Below are 16,325 nucleotides of genomic sequence, written 5' to 3'. Positions count from 1 at the left end.
AAAAAATCACCCACAGGGATGTGGAAAGCAAAACTCTGTTTCTAAAAAAGAAAACACCATCTGGGTAGGATGAAACACTGACATCTGTAATCCAGAGAGTGTACAGCATCATTTCACAACCACTGTCAGCAATCACAAATCAATCTTTTGAGCAGGGATGTTTTGCAAATGTATTAAAATATGCTGAGATAAAACACCTATTCAAAAAGGGATTGACAGAAGATGGGGAATACCGTCCTATCTCTCTTCTGCTGGTACTTTCTAAAATGTTCAAAGATTCCAACAAAACAAATTCAAAATTTTCTTACTGTAAATGAAATAATTTTTAAATACTAGTTCAGATTCCAACAAGGAAAAGGCACTGTAAATGAAGTCAATCAGTTTACTCAAAACACATGCTCCTCGTTAGATAAGGGTAGAAAAGTCACAGGAATATTCTGTGATCTGACAAAAGCTTTTGCAGTGAACCACTCATTACTCAAATGTATATCGCATATATACTGAATCAGAGACACTGCTTTAACTCGTACTTGACAGACAGAAAACAAAGAACAATAACTTCAAAGTCAAGAAATTACTCCTAAAACTTGAAAATAACTGGCCAAGGAGTTCTGCAAATTTTGAGATTGGGTCCCTACCAGTTCCTTTCCTACATAAATGACCTAAAGAAAAAAGAATTACATGCAAGAAGTTTGAACAGCTTCCAAATGTCGTATTGATGTCTGTGATGGAGGAAGGAACTGATTTCACAAGTATTCTTCGTCAGATAGTGAGAGAGGAAGTTCAGAAGGCACTTGGATTGCACGGCGACCAAAAAACTGAGATGCTTCAAGAGGTCATAAGGGAGGAAATGGGACAGACCTTGAACCCAGTCTCTTGTCCTTCATTTCGCTTTAAAATGGTGAAAAAGTCAAGACCCAAGCGAAGTTACATTCCTACAATACTGCATGGGGAACCTGTTTGGGCACCAAGGAAGACTGAGGTTGGAGGACCCAGTATAACCAATCAGTATGTTTCCACTGCAGACGACCGGGACATGTGGTGTGCTATTGTCAAGAAAGGCAGCAAATATTTGATGACACCCGCACCAGAAGACAGAAGATCAATCTTAGCCAACGCCAACTCCGTGACAACGAAGATGAACAAGAAGATGTGGGTTCAGGACGACGTAGGTCACCATCGCCGCAAGCTAGCCGCTGGAGAGGATGCTCTCCAACACGTTGATCAAGGTCTCCATTGCTGTTTAGAAGCTCCAGCTGATCACCTAGCCTCCGCAATCTGGAAAATTAAAGGATGCAACCTTTCTTGGAGGTGAGGCGGCCGAAGAGAAAAATCCTCTGCCATCTATCACTACAAAAATGATAGGAAACTACATCGATATCCTCATGGATGGCCGACCAGCCCAAGCTCTTGTGGACTCTGGAGCATCATATTCAGTCATTTTGGAGAAGTACCATTGTCAGTTGCAGAAAACCGTATTCGTCGATAACAAAACATCTCTGCTGATGGTGGCTAATGGGAAATATGTAAAACCTACAGGAAGATGTGTCATTCGTGTGGGTATAGGTGGCCATACACAGCCCTTAGAATTCATCATCTTACAAGAGTGTAGTCATGACGTCATTCTCGGATGGGACTTTTTGAAAGCTTCTCAGGCAATTATAGATTGTGGTCGCTCGAAGATTACGTTAGACGAGATGAGATACTGCAGACAGGAAGATGCGCATCAGAGTGCGTGGAAAGTATGTGTGCTGGATGAAGTGATCATTCCTGCAGTCAGCACTAGAAAGGTAACTGTCATGTGTCATACCATGCATCACTCCATGGACCTTGTAGTGGAATGTAAGGGAAGCATACAACCGAAGAATAACTTGGTCATCCCGGCCTCCGTCGTCTCGTTTAAGAACAGATTCAGTGAACTGTGGATAGTTAACTGTCGCCGAGAACCGCAGATCCTTCCAAGATGCACATGCATAGCAAATGCTGAGCTGTTAATTGCAGAACAGCTGAGCATCATAGAAACCTCCCATGCCGAGTCTGTGAACGAAATTGATGCTACAACTATGAAACAAGATCTTCTAGCTCGATTATCACCAGATCCCACCAAGGAACAACAGAAGAAGCTACTTGCCATTCTTCAATAGTTCTCTGAATGCTTCAATCCGCAGGTGAAGAGCAAATTAGACAAGTCGATGGTGATGCACCGGATTAGTACTGGAGACCGTCAACCAATAAGCCACAGAGCATACCGTGTGTCAGCAACAGAACGTCAAATAATTCGCAACGAGGTAGAGAAAATGAAGAAGAATGACATCATTCAGCCTTCGCAGAGCCCATGGTCATCACCAGTGGTTCTCGTCAGGAAGAAGGATGGCAATTGGTGCTTTTGTGTTGATTACAGGAAGCTTAATAAGACAACTAAAAAGGACGTTAACCACCTTCCACGAATTGACGATACACTAGATTGTCTGAAGGGGGCTAAGTTTTTCTCAACCGTGGACATGTACTTGGGATACTGGCAAATCGAAGTAGATGAGGCTAATTGTGAGAAAACTGCATTCGTCACCCCTGAGGGCCTGTATGAGTTTAAGGTAATGCTGTTTGGTTTGTGTAATGCACCAGCAACTTTTGAATGGATGATGGATAATCTTCTATGTTACCTGAACTGGATGATGTGTCTTGTTATTTAGATGACATAATAGTGTTCTCAGACACATTTGATGAAAATATAAAAAGACTGAGGGCCGTTCTTAAGTGTCTCCAACAAGACGGACTGAAACTTAATCCAAGAAAGTGTCTCTTTGGAGCAAAAGAAATCAAAATACTTGGACACATTGTGTTAAATAAAGGTGAGCAGCCCGACCCAGAAAAGGTGAGATCTGCAACAGAATTTCCTGTTCCTTAGAGTATTAGAGATGTGAGAAGCTTCCTCGGATTATGTTCTTATTACCGTTGTTTTATCAAAAACTTTTGTATCAAAGCCAGGCCACTCGAAGAGTTGTTAAAAGCTGGTGCTAAATTTATCTGAGGTGGTGCTCAACAAGATTCTTTTGATGTGCTGCGAAATCTCTGATGACTGAAACTGTACTTGGTCTGTATGATGAGAGAGCACCTACAGAACTACACACAGATGCCAGTGGGTATGGGACCTGTGCTGGGTGCAATTTTCGGATGGAAAAGAGAAGGTTATAGCCTATGCTTCTAGAACACTTACAAAATCCGAGAGAAACTACTCAACTACAGAAAGAGAATGTCTTGCTGTGATCTGGGCCATGTGCAAATTTTGGCAGTATTTCTATGGAAGGCCATTCACAGTTGTTACAGACCATCATTCAGTTTGTTGGTTGACAGGTCTTAAGGATCCAACAGGATGACTCGCCAGGTGGGCACTACGTCTTCAAGAGTATGACATTACCATAGTGCACAAAAGTGGAAGAAAACATCAAGATGCCGACTGTCTCTCAAGAAACCCTGTGCAAGACCATCAAGACTTTGATGAAGATTGTGACTGTCTCGCTACACTCCAGGATCTCCCTGCTGAGCAGAAGAAGGACGCCAAGATGTCTCAAATTACGCTTGCCTTCAATCGGTCAGAGGATGTGAAAGGACAATTTAAGGTAGTTAATGGATTATTTTCCAAGTAAAACTTTGATTTGTTTGGAAAGAGGTGGCTACCAGTCATTCCTTAACACATGTGCTTAGATGTTCTACAGAAATTCCATGACATAGCTGAAGCCATACATTTAGGATTTATTAAGACGTACGATAGGATCCGCAAGAGATTTTTCTGGCCAGGTTTATTTAGGAGTGTCTGTCACTATGTGTCACACTGCCGAGAGTGCCAGAGGAGAAAGGCAGTTCCTCAGAAACCACCTGGCCGACTCATACCAATTCCACCAGCCGAAATGCCTTTCCAGCATGTTGGGATTGACCTCCTCCGACAATTTCCAGCATCTGCTAGTGGCAGTAGATAGATTATTGTTTGCACTGATTATCTGACATGCTATGCCATTACAAAAGCCATGAAAACAGCCAAAGTATCTGAGGTAGCCAAATTCATCATGGAAGACATTGTATTAAAACACGGTGCCCCAAGGTCATTAATTACAGATCAAGGGAAAGTTTTTCAATTGAATCTTGTGACACCGATAAACTGTCGGTGCAACATTACTCATCACATGACGAGTGCCTACCACCCGCACACTAACGGGCTTACTGAACACCTAAATAAGACCTTGGCTGACATGCTATGAATGTTCGTCAATGTTGAGCAGAGCAACTGGGATGAGGTGCTACCTTTTGTGACGTTTTCCTACAACACCGCCAAACAAGACACCACAGGATTTATGCCATTTTTGCTGGTGTATGGGCGTTAGGCGACTACGATAATGGATGTTGTGTTTCCGTTACATCCTGAGGACGTGGACGATGACTACATCGGCCAGGTGTTAACCAGAGCTGAGGAAGCTCGGCAGTTAGCTCGACTCCGCACGCTGCAGGCTCAAGAAAACGATCGCCAAAGGTATGACGTGAGCCACCACCCTGTTGTCTGCCAGCCTAGTGATCTCGTCTGGATATTCACTCCTGTCCGGAAGGTTGGTCTCTCTGAGAAGCTCCTCAGGCGCTACTTTGGACCTTGTAAGGTTGTAAGACAGTTGTCTGATGTTACTTATGAAGTTGAAGATTTCGACCCCGACACAAGACAACGAAAGATCAGAGATATAGTCCACATCCTTCGAATGAAGCCCTATAAGGATCCTGCAACCCAGGGTAAATTCGAAGTTCGAGCAACAGGCAACAATCGGAAAGGTGACGAAGAGCATAGCGGCAAAGGAGGTTCTAAGATCACTGTCAGGGTGAACATCAGTCATCGGGAGTCGAAGTATGCAGGACCAATGAATCATTCCTGGACTAGGATGCCGTAACACTGAGACGCTATTCTGTTAAGGAGGGAGCAATGTCGCAGAACAAACTGAGTAGCACCGTCAGTGTGGTATAGCAGTGATGATACTAGACTGTTGCATGGAGGGTTGTGAGTTCAAAACTCACCTGAATTGTAAAATTTTAATTTCTATATTCGGTTCAAGTATGCCCTATAAGTATCCAGAAATGTCAAGAATCATTGAACTGGAGTGTTCTGTAACTGTATATATACCGTATGTGTTATGGCCGGAGGCAGTTCGCTCCGCGCTCTTGTATGTGCAAGTGCTGAATAAACCTTCATTAAGTGAAGTTAGTGTTCATCATTCATCTAATTACACCTTCTTCTACGTGGCAATATAATAAGATTCATTATAAATGTTGAAGTATGAAGATATTTGTAAACATGATACGTTAATGAAAGCTTGTGCTGTGAGGAGCTCTGATTTAAAGGAAGTGTTGAACAAAGGGTCTTGTGGCACTATGATTGACTTGGGTGAGTGGTTGTCTTCAATGAAATGAAAGGATGGAACATGGAGACAATGGTAAGAAGGAGTGGAGGCTTGGATGAGGGAGGTATAGAAGGAGAAGAGGGATATGTGGCAGACAATCTTTGCCCAGGAACAGGGAGAGATAGCTTACATTACAAATAGGTGCACAGAATGAAGGTGGTGGACAAGTGGAGGTGAATGGAGTACAGGGGGAAAGTTCTGATTAAACAGTGTGATTGCAGATACATCTCTGCAAATATCTAAATGAAGTAGAGGAGAAAGATAGAGCAGGAAATGAAGTGGAAATAGGAACTGATGAATCTTCAAGATAGAGACTTGAGAATGATTTCTAGAGCTTCTATTTCCATCAGCAAATTTCATATATGACCCTGTGATTCATTCAGCTCTCCCCTTACCAGTCCTGTAACTGCTATGTCATATCACATCAGAGGCAGGGCCATATGCAAAAACAATTTATCTCCTATACAGTCTTCACAGCAAGCACCACATGGCTTTCTATATGGTCACAACTGCTACACATCTGTCCAGTGATTTGAATGGCCATCTCCAAATCACAGGCAAGGGCAAGTTTTACTGTCTAATGACAGCAGAAAATGAACAAAGAGGAGGGTCTGAGTCAGAGGCTCAGATGGTTCTGCAATTGTATAGGCTGCAAATTCCTTGACTTGCACCATAGAATGGTGGGGTATCAGGTTCCTTAATAAATCAGGGTTCCATTACACCCACGAGGCAGCTACACAGTCAGCCACCACCTTCCTTTATTCTCCCAGAAGCAGCCTGACACCTTTCCCCATCTCTACCTTGCTATCCTCCCCTGCCCCTGCCCCAGCTTCCTCCTTACCCCCAACACCCACAGATTGCTTTTCCCATCAAGCACTGTTGGTGTATACAGTCTGGCATCAGTGGTCACACGTGCGTGCGTGCATGCGTGCGTGTGTGTGTGTGTGTGTGTGTGTGTGTGTGTGTGTGTGTGTGTGTGTGTGTGTGTGTGTGTGTGCGTGTGAGTGCGTGTGTTTTCTATGTTAGAAGAAGGCCTTTTGGCCAAAAGCTCTATCTTGTAGCAGTCTTTTTGTTCTGACTGACTGCAACTGAACGTCTCCTCTACATGGTGAGCAACAATCTGTCCTTTTCATAATATATCTGCTATTGCATCCTGGATGTTCTGTTGTTTCATAATTGGTTCTTTTCACCAACCCCCCCAACTCAAACAAAACAGTTGCTGAAAGGTTCAAAGAAAGTTTAAGTATTGCCTCAAATAGGTACCCCACTCTCACACTTATTATTGGTAACGACTTCAATTTATCCTCAATATGTTGATGAAAATACATGTTCCAAGCCTGCAGCAGGTATAAAACATTGACCAAAATTGTAGTAAGTGCTTCCTCCAAAATTTATTTTGAGCAGTTATTTCATGAGTTCACTCAAAGTGTATATGTCCATGAAAACATACTCGATTTCTTAGCAACAAATAACCCAGGCATTAAGATGGATATTCGGATTAGTGACTACAAGCTCATCTTGTTGTTGTTATTGTGGTCTTCAGTCCTGAGACTGGTTTGATGCAGCTCTCCGTGCTACTCTATCCTGTGCAAGCTTCTTCATTTTCCAGTACTTACTGCAATCTACATCCTTCTGAATCTGTTTAGTGTATTCATCTCTTGGTCTCCCTCTACGATTTTTACCCTCCACACTGCCCTCCATTGCTAAATTTGTGATCCCTTGATGCCTCAGAACATGTCCTACCAACCGGTCCCTTCTTCTTGTCAAGTTGTGCCACAAACTCATCTTTTCCACAATTCTATTCAATACCTCCTCATAAGTTATACGATCTACCCATCTAATCTTCAGCATGCTTCTGTAGCACAGCATTTCGAAAATCTTCTATCCTCTTCTTGTCCAAACTATTTATCGTCCATGTTTCACTTCCATACATGGCTACACTCCATACAAATACTTTCAGAAACGCCTTCCTGACATTTAAATCTATACTCAATGTTAACAAATTTCTCTTCTTCAGAAACGCTTTCCTTGCCATTGCCAGTCTACATTTTATATCCTCTCTACTTCGAGCATCATCAGTTATTTTGATCCCCAAATAGAAAAACTCCTTTACTACTTTAAGTGTCTCATTTCCTAATCTAATTCCTTCAGCATCACCCGACTTAATTCGACTACATTCCATTATCCTCATTTTGCTTTTGTTGATATTCATCTTATACCCTCCTTTCAAGACACTGTCCATTCCGTTCAACTGCTCTTCCAAGTCCTTTGCTGTCTCTGACAGAATTACAATGTCATCGGCAAACCTCAAAGTTTTTATTTCTTCTCCATGGATTTTAATACCTACTTCGAATTTTTCTTTCGTTTCCTTTACTGCTTGCTCAATATACAGATTGAATAATATCGGGGAGAGGTTACAACCCTGTCTCACTCCCTTCCCAACCACTGCTTCCCTTTCATGCCCGTCGACTCTTATAACTGCCATCTGGTTTCTGTACAAACTGTAAATAGCCTTTCGCTCCCTGTATTTTATCCCTGGCACCTTTAGAATTTGAAAGAGAGTATTCCAGTCAACATTGTCAAAAGCTTTCTCTAAGTCTACAAATGCTAGAAACATAGGTTTGCCTTTCCTTAATCTATTTTCTAAGATAAGTCGTAGGGTCAGTATTGCCTCACGTGTTTCAACATTTCTACGGAATCCAAACTGATCTTCCCAGAGGTCGGCTTCTACCAGTTTTTCCATTCGTCTGTATAGAATTCGTATTAGTATTTTGCAGCTGTGACTTATTAAACTGATAGTTCGGTAATTTTCACATCTGTCAACACCTACTTTCTTTGGGATTGGAATTATTATATTCTTCTTGAGTCTGAGGGTATTTTGCCTGTCTCATACATCTTGCTCACCAGATGGTAGAGTTTTGTCAGGACTGGCTCTCCCAAGGCCATCAGTAGTTCTAATGGAATGTTGTCTAATCCTGGGGCCTTGTTTCAACTCAAGTCTTTCAATGCTCTGTCAAACTCTTCACGCAGTATCGTATCTCCCATTTCATCTTCATCTACATCCTCTTCCATTTCCATAATATTGTCCTGTAGTACATCACCCTTGTATAGACCCTCCATATACTCCTTCCACCTTTCTGCTTTCCCTTCTTTGCTTAGAACTGGGTTTCGATCTGAACTCTTGATACTCATACAAGTGGCTCTCTTTTCTCCAAAGGTCTCTTTAATTTTCCTGTAGGCAGTATCTATCTTACCCCTAGTGAGATAAGCCTCTACATCCTTACATTTGTCCTCTAGCCATCCCTGCTTAGCCATTTTGCATTTCCTGTCAATCTCATTTTTGAGACGTTTGTATTCCTTTTTGCCTACTTCATTTACTGCATTTTTATATTTTCTCCTTTCATCAATTAAATTCAATATTTCTTCTGTTGCCCAAGGATTTCTACTAGCCCTCGTCTTTTTACCTACTTGATCCTCTGCTGCCTTCACTACTTCATCCCTCAGAGCTACCCATTCTTCTTCTACTGTGTTTCTTTCCCCAATTCCTGTCAATTGTGCCCTTATGCTCTCCCCGAAACTCTGTACAACCTATGGTTTGGTCAGTTTATCCAGGTCCCATCTCCTTAAGCCCCCACCTTTTTGCAGTTTCTTCAGTTTTAATCTACAGTTCATAACCAATAGATTGTGGTCAGAGTCCACATCTGCCCCTGGAAATGTCTTACAATTTAAAACCTAGCTCCTAAATTTCTGTCTTACCATTACATAATCTATCTGATACCTTAGTGAAACTGAATCCTGTGACATCCAAATCTACCACAAATAAGTTCAAAATGTATCTACTTAAAAAAATAAGATAAAAATCAGCTTGATGCCTTCCTAAAAAAAATCTTCCTTCCTTCCAAACCAATTATGTAAGCACAGACCTGAGGTGGCTTAAATTTAAAGAAACAGTATTGACAGCAACTGAAAGCGTTATACCAAATAAATTAATAAGAGATAGAACTGGTCCCCCATGGTACATGCAGGTCACAACACTGTTCAGAAGCAACAAAAGAAATGCAAAATTCTCAAGATTGGCAAAGTATTAAACAAGCTCAAAATTTAGTGCAGATTTAAATACGAGATGCTTTTAACAGTTTCCACAATGAAACTATGTCTCAAAATCTGGCACAAAATTTAAGGAGATTTTAGCCATATGTAAAGTATACTAACAGCAAGACACAATCAGTACCTCTGCTGTGCGACAGTAATTGTAATGTCACTGATGAAAGTGTCGGGGGGGGGGGGGGAGTTAGTAAATAAGCTTTTTGAAGTTTCTCCACCGAGGAAGACAAAGTAAATATTCTAGAATATAAATCAAGAACTGCTGCCAACTTAGAAGCAGATATCCTCAATGTAGTGAAGCAACACTCATCACTTAATAACAGCAAGTTTTCTGGTGCAGACTGTACACCAATTACATTCCTTTCAGACCACTGTGATTTAAAAGCCCCATACTTCACAATCACATGCAACCATTTACTCATCGAAAGATCCATGACTGGTATGTTGCATAGGTCACATCAATACTCAAGACGGGAAGAATTACCCCAAAGAAAATGACATATTAACACACAGTCAGCACAGATTCTAAAAATACTGTTCAAACAATGGCTTCTAATAAAACATACCATTATGGAGCATCATCTTAGCTCTGCGACTGGATTCCTGGTTTCCTATCAGAAAGGTCACAGTTTGTTGTAACTGACAGAAAGTCATGGAGAAAAGCAGAAAAGCAATCTGGGGCTCCCCAAGGAATCTGGCAGCCCTCTGCTGTCCCTAATCTATATAAATGATTCAGGAGACAATCTGAGCAGCCCTCTTAGGTTGTTTGCAGATGATCAGTCATTTACAATCTAGTTAAGTCATCAGAAAAGCAAAACCAATTGCAAAATGATTTAGACACGATATCTAAGATTGCAAAAACTAGCAAGTGACACTAAGTAATGAAATGTGTGAAGCTATCCATACAAGTTCTAAGAAGAATCCATTAAATTTCAGTTACATGATAAATCATAAAAATCTAAAGGCTGTCAATTCAACTAAATACCTCAAGATAACAATTGTGAACAACTTAAATTGAAATATTCACATAAATAACAGTGTGGGGAAGGCAAACCAAAGACTGTGTTCTACTGGTGGAACACAAGATACAACAAATCCACAAAAGAGACAGCCTACACAACACTTGTTCATCCTCTGCTACAGTTCAGTATGTGACCCTTACCAGATAGGGTTGGCAGAGGATGTCTAGAAAGTTCAAGGGGGCAGCTCATTTTGTACTGTCAAGGAGAGGGAAAGTCACAGATACGATATGCAAGTTGCTGTGATAATCATTAAAAGAAAGGCATTTTTCGATGCAGTGAGATCTTTTCACAAATTTTCAATCTCCAACTTTCTCCTCTGAATGTAAAAATATTTTGCTAACACACACCTACAAAGGGGAACTGATAATGATAATAAAATAAGAAAAATCAGAGCATGCACAGAGAGATCTAAGTGTTAATTTTCCGCACCATGTTCAAGAGTGGAATGGTGAAGAAATAGTGTGAAAGTGCCAGGCATTTAGCTCTGAATTGCAGAGTAGCAACGCTTAGGCAGATGGACTGCTTCATAATCTGTATATCTTCTTCATATATTCTATTCTTAAGAATTGGTAACAACTTCTACAATGCAGTCAACAACATTCATTAGTGCTGAAACACTGTCTTAGCTGAACTGGTATGTGGAAGGAAATTGTATGTTTCCCTCCCAAAGGAAAAAGAATAACAATTTACACAGCTGTTTAGAAAAACAGTAGAAAATCGTTATGGTTTCATCACAATGCCACCCAATTCCTTCTAAATGTTTGTCCTAATATTCAAACCACTAAAAAATTTAAAAAAACTGACAACAGAATCAATGTACAATTTACAAAAATTACTTACAACATGCCTGAAAGTTGATAATTGCTCCTCTAGTTTGAATATGTCCTGAGCTTGGTCAACAAATCCTATTTGTTTGGCTAGTTCACACAGACATCTGTAAGTAAAACACAATGATTTTATACATTGAAAAAAGCCAGTAACTAAAATAAGTTTAAAATGTCATGTATTAATGCAATAAAACAGTGAAAAATTTAATACAATGTCAATGCAAAGGTATTTCACAGTTACAGAAATCCTGCCTGTTCCACGTGATCTAGTCAAATTCCTATCAAAAATGTTAAATCTTGCATTTGTAATCTGTGTGATCAACAGCAAGCTGTCATTCAGAATGCATAGCTGTAGACAAACTGTTTTCAACAGCAACATCCAATATCATAGTGTCAAGTAGCTGTGAAACTTAACAGCACAAACTATGCCACCAATTTATCCATGCTGGACATCCAGATCTTCCACCCCGGAAACAAAACATCTGCATTCCAGAGATGGGCACTTGCTCTCCGATACAAACTGAGCTCTTACCTTCCACCTGGACTTCAAGTATGCTGGTCTCCACAGTATTTGTCCTCCCTCCTCTTCACCATTTATAATTTGCAATGTCATTATTTCTCTTCCACAATACCTACGTCTCTCTCATTACTTCATTCCAGTTTGTCTTTGTATATTGAACTATTTTCATTATTCTACTTTTTCCTCCTCTTCTCATTTCTAATTTTTTCCTCCTGTATGACCCTTCTTCAACCGTAATTTTTTTTAATTCACTTTACTTTTGTTTAGATTTGCACCTTTATTTATATCCAATTTATTACAAAGTTCTATCCTGCTGTTCATGGACCAAAGGAAACAGAAAGATTACCAAATCAGCTGTGGACTACAAAATGTTTTATGGTCAGTATGGGATAACTGACTTATCTCTGTGTGGCAGAAAAAGTTATTTTCACATATTAAATGAGCTTTCCAATTTTGAAGAAAACAAGGTATTGAAACACATACAGATATACAGTGGTTTGGAAAGTTGATGTGCACTAGAGGAGGAGGATATTGGTGTTTTAACGTCCCGTCGACAATGAGGTCATTAGAGACGGAGCACAAGCTCGGATTAGGGAAGGATGGGGAAGGAAGTCGGCTGTGCCCTTTCAAAGGAACCCTCCCGGCATTTGCCTAGAGTGATCTAGGGAAATCACGGAAAGCCTAAATCAGGATGGCCGGACGCGGGATTGAACTGTCGTCCTCCCGAATGCAAGTCCAGTGTCCTACCACTGCGCCACCTCGCTCGGTGATGATGTGCACTAGACTATGGTCTACAGATGTAGATTACATTGGACGTTCAAAAACCTCATTGTAATGCAGTTCATGAACTTATTCTGAAATTTTGAGAGAAATGTTCAGTGTTAGATGCCAAACGAACTGCAAGACCACTTAAACAAAAGGAAGAGAAGTTGCTAGATATTTCTGATTCTATGTTGCAGTGCCCAGGAAAATCGTTGCACAAGAAAAAGATACCACGTTTGTAACCACACATAAAGTAGTTAGACAAACCCTGAAATTCTTTATGTATAAAGTGACTGCAGTGCAAGAACTGAAAGATGTGGCCATGAAAAGCGAATCTGTTATTGTAAATGGTTTACATCTTTTACTGAGAGGAGTACCACTGATAGTTTTGATGTCATCTCGCATGCAGACGAGGCCTGGTTTCACCTCTCTGGCCATGTTAACACATAAAACACACAATTATGGTCAATGCACAATTCTTGTTCTGTACTTGGAGTGCCACTGCATGATCATAAAATTGGAGTGTTTTGAAGAAACCATATGCAGTGAACATTAATGTCCAATGATTCTTAATTTCATCAACCAGCTAAAGCAAGCCTGGCCAACATTTGTGCTCCCGGAATGCACTCACACTCTGTGAGTGCAGTCAAGTCCGCTGAGCACTCCAGCTTCCCCCAGCACTACACTATTCTGAGCAGCTGCAAGTGACATAGCTATATGCTGAAGGCTACAGACACAGGAAACTTAGGCAAACATGTTTGCAACACAGTGTAGCTACTTCTAAGAGGTGAATACAGCAGCTACTTTTATAAGCAGGAGTTTATCATGTGTGTCTATTTTCAACTTTTTTATTTTTCTGCCAAAGTAGTAACTTTTAATAATTGATTAAATAAACACATTATATAGTGCTAACATTGTAAGAAGAACTACAAAAAGCATTACACACAGCCGTTTAACATTATATTGTGAAGTATACAGATTTAGAATATGTAATATTTCTGGAACTACGGTTTGTGTTACAGTCAAATATATGCAGTTATGCAGATTAAATTCTGTTAAACCGGAATGTCAGCAGGACTTCATTAATTTCACAAGAGGAGAAAAAACAATGGCATAAATTGTTGAACCAAACACTGAAATAACTTTAGCGGTTTGTCTGTGCAGTCGAGGATATTGCTAACGAGGTAACATTTTATAAAAGTCTTGTAAACTTATGAACTGGACAAACAAATCATTGAGTTGGGCGCTCCATTGTACACAAATCACATCCAAGTCAGAAGTAAGGGGAACATTAGCAGCAAGAATCGAAAGTGTTCTTACAAATAAATCAAAATCTACCTTCAGTTGCACAATGTCTTGGAATCTCTTTGAGCACTCGTGACAAAATATTTCAATTACTGAGCAATATTCAATCATGTCTAATCCACAAATGACTGCTTTGAATTATGGGAAATGTTTCATGTCAAACTTGAAACGGATTTTTCCACAAGATTAATTTTTGTTTGATAGCATCAATATTGTCCCCCCATATGTTGCCAAATGATTCTCAGTCTTGCATTAAGATACTTAATGAATTCAAATAATCTGTGATGTCTACAACAAAGATTTTGTCACCATTCTACCTACATTGGGTTCAGTTTTATTCCCTAATAGCTGCCATCAGTTCAACCAGAATTTACCATTGTTTGTCAGGAAACAAGAGCATTGTATCATCTTTGTGGCTGGTGTTGTAATGGCATGTGTATGTTTTTCCATCTCCTAACAGTGTGATGGCATATTAAGCCATTTGCTTGGCCTTTAAATGACACAAAAAAATAGGGCAATTCCTATTCGGCATTGAACGAGTGGCTTCTCCACTTTTTATATTTTGGACAAGGGCACATACACAGAACATAAATCTAATTTAACACAAGTTAGTCATCAAACTGCTTGGTGTCTGACACAGCAACTGTCCAGCTCTAGCAGCATCCACCTGCAGCCTTCATTGCTTGTCCTCCTTGGCCCTCAGCCCCACTCACCACTGCACTGAGTGCGCTAAGCAGGAGCACTTGAACTCATTGAGTGCTGTCTGAGCAAGTCTGAGCTAAAGTACAATTAAATCAACTATTCATGGTCTCACAAAATGATGCTACTGTGCACAAAGCTAACAAACAACAATATGCCTTTTTTTGGGAATGTGTTATCTAAAAATACATATGGCCCCCTTGCTCTCCAGATGTTACCCCATCAGACTTTTTTCTTTGGAGTGCAGCACAATCTGCAGTGTGTCACAATTACCCATACACGCTTCATGACTTAAAAACTGGAGTAACTGCTTATGTGAGAACTATATCATTATAAAAACTGCAGAAAGTGTTTTCCAATAAAATTACACAGGTTGAGATTTGTATAGTCACTCGTGGAATTCATTTCCAGCATATGTTGTAGCTGCACGTCAATTTCTTGAACATCCTGTACATCCTATAAAATAGCACAACAATTATGTAACCGGACACCAAGATAGTGGATGACACTGTAGGCTTACACAGGTTCACATTAGTAATTTATCATGCATAAAATTGACTACACAAGACTGTTGTTACATTAATTTGTGTGGCATATTACTTTACCAGACACAAGAACATTTTTACAAAATTCATTAATTGCTGTTACAAAGTATCTAGTTATACAATGTTACAATAGTTGGTTGCGGCTTGTTCAGTCATCAATTCAGTAAAAAATGTTATAGTATTATTTTCATATAATAAAGCTAATCACTTCATTGAGCTGATTGTACTACAAACATCCCATTCCCATAACTCACATAGAACTTCTGTCATACCAAGTTTCCTCTGCTGGCAATTTTTAAGCTTGTATCTACTCATAAAGGAGAAGTATTTTGAATGTCATTGGATAGTGAAATATTCCACGTGAATGGAAAAATGAGGCAATGGTGAAAATAGGCTTTTCAACTGGTGAATTCTACTCCATTAAAAATTTGATAAGACCAGCACGGAATGTAGTACTTGCTTAATAGGTATGACTCACAAAGTATTATTTTAATAGTTAATAAAACATTTCCCATTTCTATATAGGATCATTAATGTTTACAATTTATATAAAAGACTTAGGGGATAATGTAGATAAAACTATGATCCCTTTTCTCTATGATGTTGTTATATAAAGAGAAGCTGCAAAATTGTAGTGAATGCAAGAGATGAGCAAACATTCAACATCTGATGCAGGTATTGGTCCCATAACATAAACAAATGTTATGTATTGCACATAAATAGATGGAAAGATCCACTTTTGAATGATAAAACAATTGCCTAACAATCAATTCCTTTAGCCACAACCACTATCAGCCACAACCACTAAATATCTGGAAGTTTGTGTACAGAGTTATTTAAAATATAATCACCACATAAACTAAGTGTAGGAAAAACAGATGCCAGAATGATTTATTGGTAGAATCCTCAGGAAATGCATACCACCTACAAAGAAGGCAGCTTGCAATGACCCCAATAAGTCCTTAATCTGACACCCTTAGTAGAATTGATAGGGAAAATAGAGAAGATCCAAAGACAAGCAGTGTGTTTTGTCAAGTGTCCATATCATAAGTGTGAATGCATTACAGAGATTTTCACCTCACTCCAGAGGTAGATGCTACATGAGAAAT

The 16,325-nt window shown here is 39.8% G+C and overlaps 1 protein-coding gene across 7 annotated transcripts in view; it reads right to left on the bottom strand.

Annotated features, from left to right (window-relative positions):
• LOC124777828 (transmembrane protein 94) overlaps positions 1-16,325 on the bottom strand; it is a 495,418-nt gene that overhangs the window by 301,954 nt on the left and 177,139 nt on the right. For all 7 annotated transcript variants that reach the window (XM_047253357.1, XM_047253355.1, XM_047253356.1 and 4 more), the window contains one exon: positions 11,399-11,492. In XM_047253357.1, the coding sequence (XP_047109313.1) occupies positions 11,399-11,492 (94 nt within the window). The remainder of the gene's footprint in view (positions 1-11,398; positions 11,493-16,325) is intronic.

The sequence above is a fragment of the Schistocerca piceifrons genome, chromosome 2, assembly GCF_021461385.2.
Source record: "Schistocerca piceifrons isolate TAMUIC-IGC-003096 chromosome 2, iqSchPice1.1, whole genome shotgun sequence".
Classification (NCBI taxonomy): Eukaryota; Metazoa; Arthropoda; class Insecta; order Orthoptera; family Acrididae; genus Schistocerca; species Schistocerca piceifrons.
Note: the sequence above shows the minus strand (reverse complement) of the source record. Positions and strands in the feature narration are given on the sequence as shown.